The sequence below is a fragment of the Fukomys damarensis genome, unplaced genomic scaffold (genome assembly GCF_012274545.1).
Source record: "Fukomys damarensis isolate Sample0158 unplaced genomic scaffold, DMR_v1.0_HiC HiC_scaffold_73888, whole genome shotgun sequence".
Taxonomy (NCBI): domain Eukaryota; kingdom Metazoa; phylum Chordata; class Mammalia; order Rodentia; family Bathyergidae; genus Fukomys; species Fukomys damarensis.
In genome coordinates, this window is record NW_022974800.1 from 14,428 (window position 1) to 27,793 (window position 13,366).

General features: G+C 41.6%; 1 protein-coding gene across 1 annotated transcript in view; it reads right to left on the minus strand.

Annotated features, from left to right (window-relative positions):
• Window positions 1-1,900: 1,900 nt before the first annotated feature.
• The window catches only part of LOC104873621 (lysine-specific demethylase 4C), a 46,654-nt gene continuing 35,188 nt past the window's right edge, over window positions 1,901-13,366 (minus strand). The window contains exon 6 of the mRNA XM_019210079.2: window positions 1,901-2,125. Coding sequence (XP_019065624.1) covers window positions 1,916-2,125 — 210 coding nt within the window. The 3' untranslated portion in view covers window positions 1,901-1,915. The remainder of the gene's footprint in view (window positions 2,126-13,366) is intronic.

Sequence of the window (13,366 nt, forward strand, 5' to 3'; positions counted from 1 at the left end):
AAATTCGGGACACGGGTAGATTTCGTAACACCCTGAGTCCATTCATTTCACTGAATTGAATCCTCATTCGAGTAAGGTGCAGAAAGAGCACTGGGATAACCATGCAGCAGAGAGACTGCCCTGGGCCCCACCCACTTTCTAAGCGTTTCTCCTAGTCTCCCAGGCCAAGAGTTCTAAGCACACATTTCAACAAACTGCACAATGGTACGGGAGAAACACGGAAACCACCAACAGGACCTTAAGCTGGTGTTCACACCAGCCCTGAGCAATGAACAGTCCCACCCCAATTCCTGTCAGGAAACCCGGAGCCCTACACCACCCATTAGAACACTGAAGTCTGATTGGTTCCATTAAAGAAGAACAAACCAAGACTTTTTTAAATGAAATATAAATATGCAAGTAAAGTTGTTTTTTTTTGTTCTGTTCTGTTTTGTTTGTGTGTGTGTGCCAGGGATCAAACTCAGGACCTTGCATTTGCAAAGCAGGTATGGTGCTAACAGCTAAATCCTCGCCCCAAGCAAAGTATTTTTTGTTTCTTGGTTGGTTGGTTGGTTGGTTTGAGACAGGGTCTCACTGTGTAGTTGAGACTGACCTGGAACTCACTAGGTAGCCCAGGCTGGTCTTGAACTCACAGGGATCCTCCTATATCAGCCTCTGGAGTACTGGGATTACAGGTGTGCACCACCACACCCAGCCTACAAGCAAAGTACTTTTAAAATACAGCTAACAACCTCCACAAACTTCATTCAGATCACAGACTGCCCAGAAAGTCAGGAACTGTCTAGACCCCCAACAGTGTACCCTTCCAATTCATTGTTCATCTGTTTCATCAATAGGAACTTTGCTATATTTAAAGTTTTTTCTTAGAGAAAGCTTACAGCTTCACACTTCCCCAAATTCTAAGGGGAAAGTAATGGCAAGATGAGAACTAATACCGAGCATTGTGTTCCATCATGTGATCAGCAGAGGCCCTTCAAAGAGCCTCCTGTCTTCTCGGTTAGGCAACAGTTAACAGGCTGGAGATCTGAAGAGCATTCTACTGTACTGCATTCAAGCCATCAGAAACCTTGTATTTCCGAGGCTGTTAAGTAGATGCCTTACTTGAGCTGGTATTTACAGCTGATATTTAAACTCTCTTAAGACTAAAACAATGAAGCCAGGCATGGTGGCACATGCCTATAATCCCAGCAACTGAGAAACTGAGGCAGGAAGGATCACTACAAGTTCAAGATGAGCCTGGGCAAAATGGTGAGGCTCTATTTAAAAAGAAAAAACTGACTAGCCACAACACACATCAGCATAAGTGGTACCTAATGATTACAAATGGTAACAAATGCAGTGCATAAACGCAACTCACGGAAAGATACCACCTCTTAAATCATTGCTCAGAAAGGTGAGGGGAGAGGCTCACAAAAACAGGAAATAGCAAGTTAAAAACACCAACAGCATTACAGTGATAACAATCAGCTCAACCTCAGTCATCCAGCATGCACACCGGGTCCTAATCCACCCTGCTCTCCCTCAAGACCCCATGCACCCATTAGACAGAACTTGTCATTTATTGAAAGGACGCTGGACCAAAAGATCAGTAAGACAGAATCCATATGGAAGTCAACTTTCACTGCTACACTACCTCACACACACCCCCAACAAATGCTCAAAGAAGTAAAGACATCAACAGAGTAAGACTAAAAGTATCCATCAAGCCATGGCCCTCAAAATGCTTTGCAGGCAACTTTATATATACACAGGTCGACGCTGGGCTTACAGTCTCTCCGTTAAATGCTGGTAAGTAAGTACCACAACCACAAATTTACTCACAACTCAAACAAATCTGAATATGCCAAATCAAAGAAAGAATGCTCTTCACTGTCTGACCGTGTTTATACTTCAAAACCCAGAAGCAAATTACTATTTAAAAAGTGACTTGCCAAGACTTGGGCTCTCCAAAATGGAGATAATTAATGCTGTAGAGGTCCATGTCCTCGGTGTGCCATGCAAATGTGGTCTTCCACATGCCGAAGTAGAGGTAGGGGGTGTTCACATCCTCAATGGAAATACCGCACTCTTCTTCCACCACATCCAAGACTGTATTGAGGCGAGCGATATTCCACTCATCCACACCCTGGAAACAGGAAAGGGACGAGAGAGAGAAATCAGATGATGCTAAATACAGAGAGCACGCACTGATCACCATCAGCTAATTATCACAGTGCATCTCTTAATCCAGTGAAAAACTGAAAAATAAAGCAATCATTTCATTCAAGAGCCTTGTACACATCCATTATTATTAATACAAAGATTACTACCAGCACTTGGGAGGGTGAGGCAGGAGGATCTCTGAGAGTTCAAGGCCACCCTAGGTTATATATACTGAGTTCAAGCCCAGCTAAAACTATATATCCAGTCCCTGTGTCAAAAAATACAAGTCTAAATTTCCAAGACTAAACAAATTCCTATGCAGAGACACTGCAATGCCCTAAAATCCTTAAATTCTGTAATATGTTCTAAAAAAGCCCTCTCCGATAACTATGCCAGCATCCTCCATATCAGCATCTCTGTCATTCCTCTTATACGCTAAAGGATTTTCAGATTGTTCTGTTTTCACTTTGGTCTTTAAATGATTCTCTAATGTACTATTCTTACTTCTTCAAAGTTTGAGTTAGGAAAAATTATTAATAGAGCAGTAAATGAAGCAGATGATATAATTTAATAAACTCTCCCTAAGGAGCCACTCTACCTACAATTTTAGCTGACTGGGAAGTTTGGTGGGTGAAAATTGGTCAGAGTAAGCAGGATGAGTATCCTTTAAGAGAAGAAACAAGGTTCCAACTTAGGAGACTCACAAAAGTTCAACTGAATTTTGTAAAATGTTTTATCTCACTCTACTTATAGTGATGACATCTCTCAACTCTGTCCAATCAGACTTCAGTCCAACCACTCTAATAGAATCCTATGTAAAACTCATTACAAAAGCAATGAATCTGAAGAAATAAATCAGTACCATAATATAGAGACCATTTTTAAACTGAGCAAGCTTGCAAATTTACAAACTATTTCACTGAAATTCCCTCAACTCTGTCCAATCAGACTTCAGTCCAACCACTCTAATAGAATCCTATGTAAAACTCATTACAAAAGCAATGAATCTGAAGAAATAAATCAGTACCATAATATAGAGACCATTTTTAAACTGAGCAAGCTTGCAAATTTACAAACTATTTCACTGAAATTCCTATATATGAAAACATCTAAATTTTATTTCTGACTGGTACTACCTTTCAAAACTAATCCAGGCAAAATCTCTAGATGTCTTGTGCCTCTGGGTCCAAGGGGAAGAAAGTAGAAAACAAAACCTAGGGCATGTGCTGTCTGTCAAGTCTTATTTTATAAATCCTCTTAGGGCCTAGCATCCTCCTCCCCAAGGTTCTCAGAGTACTAAATAAGCTAACTTAGAAAATTAAACCTACCAATCCTTAAAACTGAGGTAATACATATTCCATTATTCTCTAGAAAATCTAACAAAAGCTTCCCCAAAACAACCATCAAACATTTGAGAAGTGGTACTGAAACTCTTAGAAATTTAAGGCTGGTCAGGCATGGTAGCGCATGCCTGTAATCCCAGCACTCAGGAGGTTGAGGCAGGAGGATTGCTCTGAGTTTGAGACCAGCCTGGGCTACACAGTGAGTTCCAGGTCAGTATCAACTACTCTCAACTACATAGTGAGAACCTGTCTCAAAAAACCAAAAAAAAGAAAAGAAAAGCAAGAAATTTAAGGCTGAAGTTCTCCCCACCAAAGGACAAATAACACTTCTACATCAGCTTCTTCTGACCAAGAGAAGGTTGCCGGAATGCTGAACATTAATGCTCAAATAAATCATACAGCTTTAATTAAGGAATTATGCAAATATTAAGAATAATCAGTACTAACACAGTGAAATAAATCTTACTGCTTCAAAGCTGGGCATGGTGGCATACCAACTGTAATCCCAGACACAGAGGCAGGAGGATTTCAGTGAGTTCGAGGTCGGCCTGGTCTCAAAAAACACTTCCTGCTTCAAACTCACTTTGGTTCTCTAATATTAACCGGCTTTCGTTCTGTAATATTAACCCCATCTGGCTAAGTGCTCCGAACACCAGCTCCAGGGAGGCTCTCTGGAAGAACGCCAGGTCTCCTGGCACACTCACAAGAGGAATACGCCCAGCTCATGGTGTGTGTCATGTTACACTATATACGTCTTTATATCCTACAATGTGTGCACACGTCATGTACTGAAAACAATCCTATAAAACCCTACAAATATAAATTAGTTGGGCATATTATTCACAAATGAAGAAATCAGCACTCCAGACAGGTGGTAGATAATGATTAACCTGTAACCATCCTAACTCTTAGATCTTCATTTCTAAACTCTACACTTGTAGTCCTGATCCTTTCATTTTAAAACATCACTTATCCTCCTCCTCTCAGCATCACTTGTCAACAGAAAAACGAGAGGTGGCAAACCCACAAAGTTGTGACGCCCTCGCACCAGGGGTACAGCCGTCCCACCCTGCGAAGTGTTTCACTTGAGCACTGGCACGTGACAGGACTGATTTAGGGTATAAGCAGTCTCCAGAAAGTGCCCAGCTACACACAGGCCCCACGGTGCACGGCGATAACTTGCTGAACCACTCAGAGCTAAAGTCATCAAGTCCGCAGAGCACCTGCACCAGCCCAAGCCCACACACACATGCCTCTTCCCCATCCCGCCGTCTCTAAGAAGATCCACCATGCAATGGTCAGCAGTGCACAGACTGACAGCTCCCCTCATCCCAAGTGGACTGATATTTTCTCCCTGGCCCCCAGGCCCCTCACTCTTATCACCCAGGCCTGTCCTGCCCCATTGTCTGTGTACCCTGCATCTGTTTTCTGAAGTCACCGCTGTACTGTGATTTGTGCACATGTATGTAATTAAGACATGCATTAGGGATCTTTCCTTTGAATCACTGTACCATCCTCCTAGCAGGAACCACATGTCAGTCCAAAGAAACTCCTAAATCTTCAGTACCACAATCAGATCTGCAAGGCCCAGGCCATGCTGGTAGTCACCAGAAAACCAAAGGAAACTCCTGAAGCAGCATGGCCATGTTAGAAAACTCGCCACACAACAAGCCTTTTTTACCTCACACACAAGAACGGTGCCAACATGACATGAGCCCAATTTTTCTCAACTATTTCCAATGCGACATTGGTCCTACCAGATGTTATAGTCAGAAATCTTCTTTTCTCCTCCTCTTCATCACAGTGCTAATAGTTATCCAGCAGGTTCTAAGGTGTCCTACAGTGAAGTCCCAGAGGATCACGAAGCCTACTCAAGTCTGCTTAACTCCACACTTCCCCAAATTATTTTTACAATGGACTCATTTACATAATACATTTACATCCTGTCACAGTATTGTGCAGGAGAACTTGTTAGAGGAAATGTTACGGTAAATAGTTCCCTAAATGCGCTAGCCTAAATATAACTCAGTAGTAAGATAAAAATAAATCTGGACCTTAGCTGAGGTGACACCAGAACCCAAGGAGTATGAAGAAGTGGCCACAGTACATTCACTTCTACCGTCATAATACAGGTATGCAATTTGTCACCTAAAAATACAGAGATAGTATAAATTAAAGGTAATTAAAACATAAAAGGACATTTCTAAATGATGACAGACTAAGTTTAAAATTAGGACAAAAAGAGAGAAGACATGATCAAACTTCATAAAGCTATCAGCTATAGTAACAAACAGCATGAACTTTAAAAACACACACACAAATGATGGCACAGCCATCAGACTACAGAAAAGCTTAAGACAAAAGCTGGAAGATTAGTGAACTCGTAAAAATCATGCTTGGCAGACATACTCTTTCTGTCCTCGCTCAAAAACTAGTAAAATGGGATGAAGAATCTGAATCTCAGAGATCGGCCTGGTATGAGAATTCAAAATTCTCCCATCAGACACCCATTCTACTCAGCAGCTACAGAATCTGATTTCTCCCGGGCTCTTCGTGGCAATGGGGCCACTAGGCTCAGGGCCAACTGGGACATGGCAATCTGTGCACCTTGTCAGGACTGCAATAAAGACCCCACCTCGCCAGAACTACCTTCAAAACATCCCTGCCCGGCAGACCTGGCATCCTCGAGGCTGTACCTAATCCACACTTGCCTTCCACACAGAACAGTGGTGAACACAGGATTTCCAAGGTCATGTAAAAAACATTTTTGAAAAATTGTCTTCTAACCAAAATTTTATTTTAAAAAGATTGGCAAGGCATCAAAAAGGTATTTATGTACATGTACCAACTCCCCACAATGAATGCAATCATTATGTACTATAAACATGTACTAATAAAAATAAAAAATTGAAAAAACTAAAAAGCTTGGCAGAGTTACCAGCTTCTCCTGAGTGGTGTTTCCTGGTGTCCCCAGCCCACCGCCCTCAAAGACGGCTGCCAACATCATGTTCCAAAGGGCACATCAGAGGTGGGTAGCTGGGCGACAGGACAGGAGCTGCAAACTCCCGTGGCAATCACGGCAGTAACGGCGGTGAGGGAAGCAGATGGTGCATGGTCAAAAAGTCTATCTGAAAACGGTCGACCTACTATCCTGTTCCTGCCTATTGCTGTTACTGGGAATACTTACAGATCTTCCAATATTTTAGTGAAGACCAAAATTCAAAGATCAGGTGACACTTGCTAATCCTTAAAACTGTGTGAATCAAATGAAATATAGCTGTGTCCACATTTGCCAAAAGGTAGCAGGCATTAAAGCGTTCACATTTATTACAATTTAGAACAGATAGGGCTGGGTGTGGTGGCGCATGCCTGTAATCCCAGCACTTGGGAGTTTGAGGCAGGAGGGTCACTGTGAGTTCGAGACCAGGCTGGACTACACAGTAAATTCCAGGTCAGTCTCAACTACATAGTGAGACCCTGTCTCAAAAAAAAAAAAAAAAAACTAAAACAGATAAAGGAAGAGTTTTGGAGGCAGGCTGTAATACAAAGTGGGTAATTGTAAGCCTGGGGATAAGAAACTGCTTTACAACTAACCACGTATTTGCCCAGCACTACGTAGCTGTGTCAGGCACCCCATGGATGAGTCCAGGAAGTGGCCTGGGACTGCAGAGGAAAAGAAATCATGACCAAGAAACTCCCCTGGGTCACATCCCATGACAGCACTTCTGTCCTGGCACTTCTCATGCAGGATCCTAATGACAAGAAGATGGTGGGATGTTTCTTGAAAACAGCAGGGGCATTTTCCTAAGCAGTAATTCCTAAACAATTATCTTTTGTGGCTCTGACAGGCTTTGACAGATGGTGAAAACCAAATCACTGGACTGAAGACTGGGCGTCTACTTACAAGGACAACTGCAGAAGACAATTCTTTATAATTCTCTTGGTCACTCCTGAGTACCTCACTATGTAGCCTCAGGTCTGTCATCTTGTTTTGCTTTAATATTGCCAACAGCAATGGCCAACATTTATTCACTACATAAAAGGGAGCAAGCCCTGTGCAAGGTATTTTACTTTTGTCACCTTATTTTATCCTATGTGAAAGATACCAATATCAACTACCATCAACTCCAGATTAGGAGAGAACTGTAACAAAGACAGGTTAACTTGCCTGGGATCTCAGCCCATACTCACAAAGCCAGAGCACAAGGATGAGGATGAGAGACTATCTCAGGCTCACTCCACTGTTTCTGAAGCCACACGACTGAACAGTAAGTCAGAAAGTCAACTCTTAACTATGCAAGTTTTACATAATTGAGGAAGCAATAATTGAGGAAGTATCTCCCAATACCTAGAAAATAAAATCAATACTATGGTGTTTTAGTTTTTCAGTTTCTATTTCTTTTCCCCCCCAACCAGGGATCAAACTCTGGCCCTTGCACTTGCAAGGCAGGTGGCAGAATCCCTGGCCCTTCAGTGTCTATTCGTTTAAAGAACTACAGATTAAGAAGATTGAGGACTGGGGATTTAGCGCAGTGGTTCTGGTGCCTGCCTCGCAAGCACAAGGCCCTGAGTTCAATACCTGGTACCAAAAAAAAAAAAAATTCTTGGGCTGGGGATTTAGCTCAGTGGTTCTGCCACCTGCCTTGTAAGCACAAGGACCTGACTGTGATCCCCAGTACCAAGAAAGGAGGGAGGAGGGAGAGGAGGAGGGGAAGAGGAGGAAGAAGAGGAGGAAGAGGAGGAAGAGGAGGAGGAGGAGGAAGAAGAAGAAGAACCACCTATATCAAAGGGAATAATAAGTAGACTCCATCTCCATTAGCTTTATTTTACATATGATCCTGCAGAAAATAGGATCAGCAAAATGTGGGTCCATTTCGACACTGGGCAACTACTGCACTAGCCCTAGACTACTTGCCTCAGAGTTTTTACCAGAAAGAAAACAAATGCCCAATTTGTGTCTGCCACTGACTCTGAGATCTCTATTAATGGAGGCAAAATACTGTGTGACTGATAACCTGAGTAAACACACCCGAAGGGCCACTGCACCCATCACTAGTTGGTTAAAGTAGGAAAGTAACATCCGAGTTGTGACAGTAATGTGATCACACAAAAGGAAAAGCAGAAGCCATTTAGCTTGTGAATGATGCCTGAGTATGGGCGACACTCCGGCTTTTTCTTAACCACTAATTCTGAGAAGACCTCAATTTGGATAAAGAATATACTTGTTCCTTCCAGTTCACTACAGGACCATCTGTACTTCTGCTTCTGTTTCTGCCAGGTTTTTTTTTTTTTTTAAGCTTGCTTCATTTTTCTACCGCTGTTATCGCTAACATAAAATGACTTTAAATTTAACACACTCTCATGACACTTAGCAAAAGACTAATACTGCTGAATTTCCCTTTTATTCTTCCCAAAGAAAAACCACCTTGGGAATGTCCAACCGTCCCACTTTGTTCACAGCACAGAATGTTGGATTGTACACACAGGCTCAATGTTATTCCTTCAATGAAAAGGAAAACTAGCAACTATTTTCCTGAATTTTAAATTGTGTTTTCTCCCTGTAGAAGATACAGAAGATAAAATTTTTATTAAGTTTATTGGTACACTTTAGGTATACAGTATAGTTACATTCACCATTGGGATCTTGTAACTTTACTTGACAGATTTTGGTTCTTATTTTTTCCCCATTCCCTGGCTTCCCTTCACCTCCTCCACCCCTCCCCGTTTACAAAGACTTTGCACTTTTTCTTTTTGTCATATTTTTTCTTTTCCCTTTTCCCTACTCCTCCTACTCCTTTATACCTTTTCTTCCTATTACACAATATCATTTATACATTTTGATCCTTATTTACACTTTTAGTTTTTCATGCCAAAGAAACTATCTGGAAGAAGATAAATATTTTTATAATCTTGCAAACTAGAAAAAAAAAATCATGTTTACCATTTTAGTGGTATCCTTCCCTACAAACAAATTTAAATTAAGTTGAGAACGACTCCTGGGATTCATGACTCTTAACTGTGCTCCAGTGACCCCCAAAAGCATGGTCAGGTAGCACCACGCTATGATGAGCCAGCTAGGAAGCTGGTGCAGGAGCCGGTTCTGGCCTCCATTCTGTCCAGACCTGCTTCCTTTTACCCTCCTGTGGTCAAGAGGGAGGATGGATAGAACACTAGAAGTAGATGTGAACATCCCGAGCTCTTGGAGATACACCTGATACAGAGTTATCCTGGTTTTTTCACTGACCATTGTGCTATAAACATTTTCATGATGTTTATTATATATATTGCTTCGTGACTATAACAATTTATCAGTATTTCCACTTTTGCGACTTAAGTTGTTTCACACTTTTGGTATAAATTTTTGGAAAAACACTGAAAAATAATTTGGGTACAGAAACACTGACCCAATTCATGATGATTTCTAAAATAGAGTCTAGAAGCAGAATTTGCAGATCAATAGTTCCTTCTGTGACAAGTTATTTGAATCTGTCTACTCTATTTATAAATTCCGCCCAAAAAATCCTTCCTTTCACACCTAAAGACATTCTAAGTAAAAACACAGTACATCATAAACGTGTAATTTTAAGTATTCATTTAAAAATAACAATTTTAAAGAAGCATAATAAAGGTGAAATTTAGATCATCTTCCTCTTTGAAAATAAGAGAGGACATAGGAAAATGGATACATATTGAAGATATGCTCCTAAGTGAAATAAATAAGGCACACGTGTGTAAATACTGAGTAGTTTCTCTGGTGTGAATAATCTGCAATAATACAGAAGATCCTAATAAGATTACTGACATTGAGAAATGGGAAGAAAGGAGCTAAAAGTGTAGGGAAGGTGGGATGGGTAGGGGAAGGGTAAAAAGGGAAAAGAAAAAAATGTGATATAATGAAAAGATGGAAATAAAGTGGTTGTAGATGGGGAGGGGAGGAGGAGGTGAAGGGAGGGCAGGGACAAGGGGAAAAAATGAGAACCAAGACCTGTCATGTAGAGGTACAAGATCCCAACAATGAATATAACTGTACTGTATCCCTACAATGTACCAATAAACTCAATTAAAGCTGAAAAAAAAAAAAAAGAAAGAAAGAAAAGAAGAGAGGAAACATAACCAAGAGCAGGACACCGGTCCAAAGCTCTTCGGGAATCCGCAGCAAGGCCAGCCTGAGGGGAAGCTGCCATCTGGCCAGTAGAGACCAGCACCTAAGCCCTGAAGAGGCAGAGCACACCACGCTGTCACCCTGCGACCACCCTTCCCAGTGTCATCTGAAAGAACAGCGAGAACAGGAAAAGAGGTCTCTCGGCTCAGCTATGTAGGTCAACCGGGACAAGCTCTCGCGTCTCAGTCCGAGGCTCCTCATCAGATGGTTCCTTCCAGCAGAAATCAGCAGTGATTTTATAATCACCAGCCAAATGCAGCACCAGGACTCTGGATTTTCACTGCTGAGTTTCACCTTCTTTCCCCTTCAGTAACTCCCCCTGCCGTTTCCCTCACCCTTCCAGGCCCCCTGTCCTCTTCCCGCGCTGCTCATACTGCCACTGACCACTCAGAGCCATAACCCACTTGGATGTGCCGCTTTACCAACTTAGTACTTTACTAACCTTTTAAATACACTGCAGTTGTGAAATTTAGCAGTTTTCAGACCAAAAAGAAAAGAAAAAGACTAAAAATAGAAACGACCAATTCTATTCACATCCTATCCAGTTCAATTCTCCTTTATGTCATTCTGGCATAAGATCAATGTCCGCCTAGAGGTTTCAAGATCAGCAGCTCCTCACCTCCGCTGGCAGCCCAATATGCTCTGGGACATACAGTCCTTAGGAAGATCTTCGAAAGACAGGCCAGTGCTCCCCCCACGGTGACACATTACCCCTCTCACGCTGCAACCTGCCCGAGGGCACAGCCACGCACTCTGACATCACTCTGTGTCTGAGCGGTAACTGCTCTTGCCTTGACAAGCCCTGTACCGTCTTAGCCCTGCTGCCCTGGCACAGTGCCTTTCTGAATTCTCAGTTTCTAGAACTCGTAGAACATTCTGAATGCAAGTGTTACCATCACCCTACCTCCCACACAACTGAGAGTCACACAGACTAAAGCTGCACTCGCTACAGAGGAGCTACACATGCCAGCGGGTGATGAGGGCTGATAAACTGGAAGTCACAGTCCCAAGGCCAGTAACTCTCTGCACCGAAACATGTCTAGGATGATTGCATGTTTGTTTTGCATGTGAAATTTAGACAGTGTTCTGCCTTCAAATTTTTTTAACTTCAGGATAAATGATAACTTGACATGATAAAAAAATTATGCATGTATGTACTGGAAAGGAACCGCCCGGTTTAAACTGCGTTTTACTTCCTTTTACATTTGTTGTCCAGGAGCACCATCTGGTGGACAAAGGTACTTAAGCTAACCCACTGTGGGAAGAGGCGAAGGAAATGCCATCTGTAGGCTAACTGCCGTGCAGTATGAAAATTCCCCCAGCCTCGGCCAACACAGTTCTTATAAAGGGGTTCCGTTTTAACAAACATCTAATGCAAAAGAAATCAAGAACTCAAAAAATTTATTATCAAAAAAGTCAGTTCAGCCTTTTTGAAGAAACATTGCTTATCATGAACCAAATATTTTTCAGCTGGAAGGAATCTCAGAGACTAGTTTATTCAATCCCTCCTTCCCTTTACAGATAAAAGACTGAGGCAAAATTTTACAGTTGTCTGACATTTGTTATGTAAGTAACTAGGTCAAATACTCTGTGCTATTCAAGGGGTTACAGAGGAAAGACAGCTCAGTCAGTGTCTGTGATTAAATGCCACTCTCTGAGGTGAGCAGAGACCCGGCCAGCTCAGTCTGGACCATACCCTAGTCTAGGAACCAACACCCTTCCTATCTCCAACCACCTATGTCCCTCTCAACGGTACCTACATCAGCTTTCCTCTACCTGTGAAAACCACCCTAGCAATGCAAACAGTACACAAAAGATCAAGCTGAAGTCATCCTACTGAAGAACAGTGACCAACATGGGAGAGTGTTCATAATGTATGCAAACAGGAGGGGGAAAAGACCAGACCAAATTGTGTTCATTATGCCACATCTGTTTAAAAATTACAACTATGAAACTTCAGTAAAGAAAACAACATTAGGGTGAAGGGAGGGCAGGGGTAAGGGGAAAAAATGAGAATCAAGACTTGTCATGTAGAGGTACAAGATCCCAACAATGAATGTAACTGTACTGTATCCCTAAAATGTACCAATAAACACAATTAAAGCTGAAAAACAAAGAAAAATTAAAAAAGAAAACAACATTAAAACAGAATGTACAAAACTTCTGACAGTTGTCTCCAAATGTGAGCATGAGTGATTTTAGTTTTCAGTCATATAATACTAATTTTTAAACATGTAATACTTACATTAACAAAAAGGTAATTGAAAGTGTATACAGTATATTTATATTCACAAACTGAGAACCTTAGAAGAGGAAGTCCTCATCCACCCATGTACTCAGACCATGCATAGCCAAAAAATACAAAAAATTCTCCCAGTTCCCAAAGAAGTAAATAGGCTGGGCATGGTGGCACACACCTATAATCCTAGCTCCCTGTGAGACTGAAGCAGGAGGAACTCAAGTTTAAGCCCAGCCAAGACAACTTAGTGACTCAGCAAGACCCTGTCTCAAAATCTGAAACAAAAGGAAAAACATACTGCATAAGCAAATTACATTTCCATCTTAAAGATTTCCCACAGTATTTTTAAACGGCTTGAAATGGTCATCACTTGGCCATTAATAAATACCTGAAGATGAAAACACATAGGTGAACAAATCGATCTTCATGGAAACTTTTGGTAATACAATGATTTGAAATATTGTATCTATCTTTTGGGGG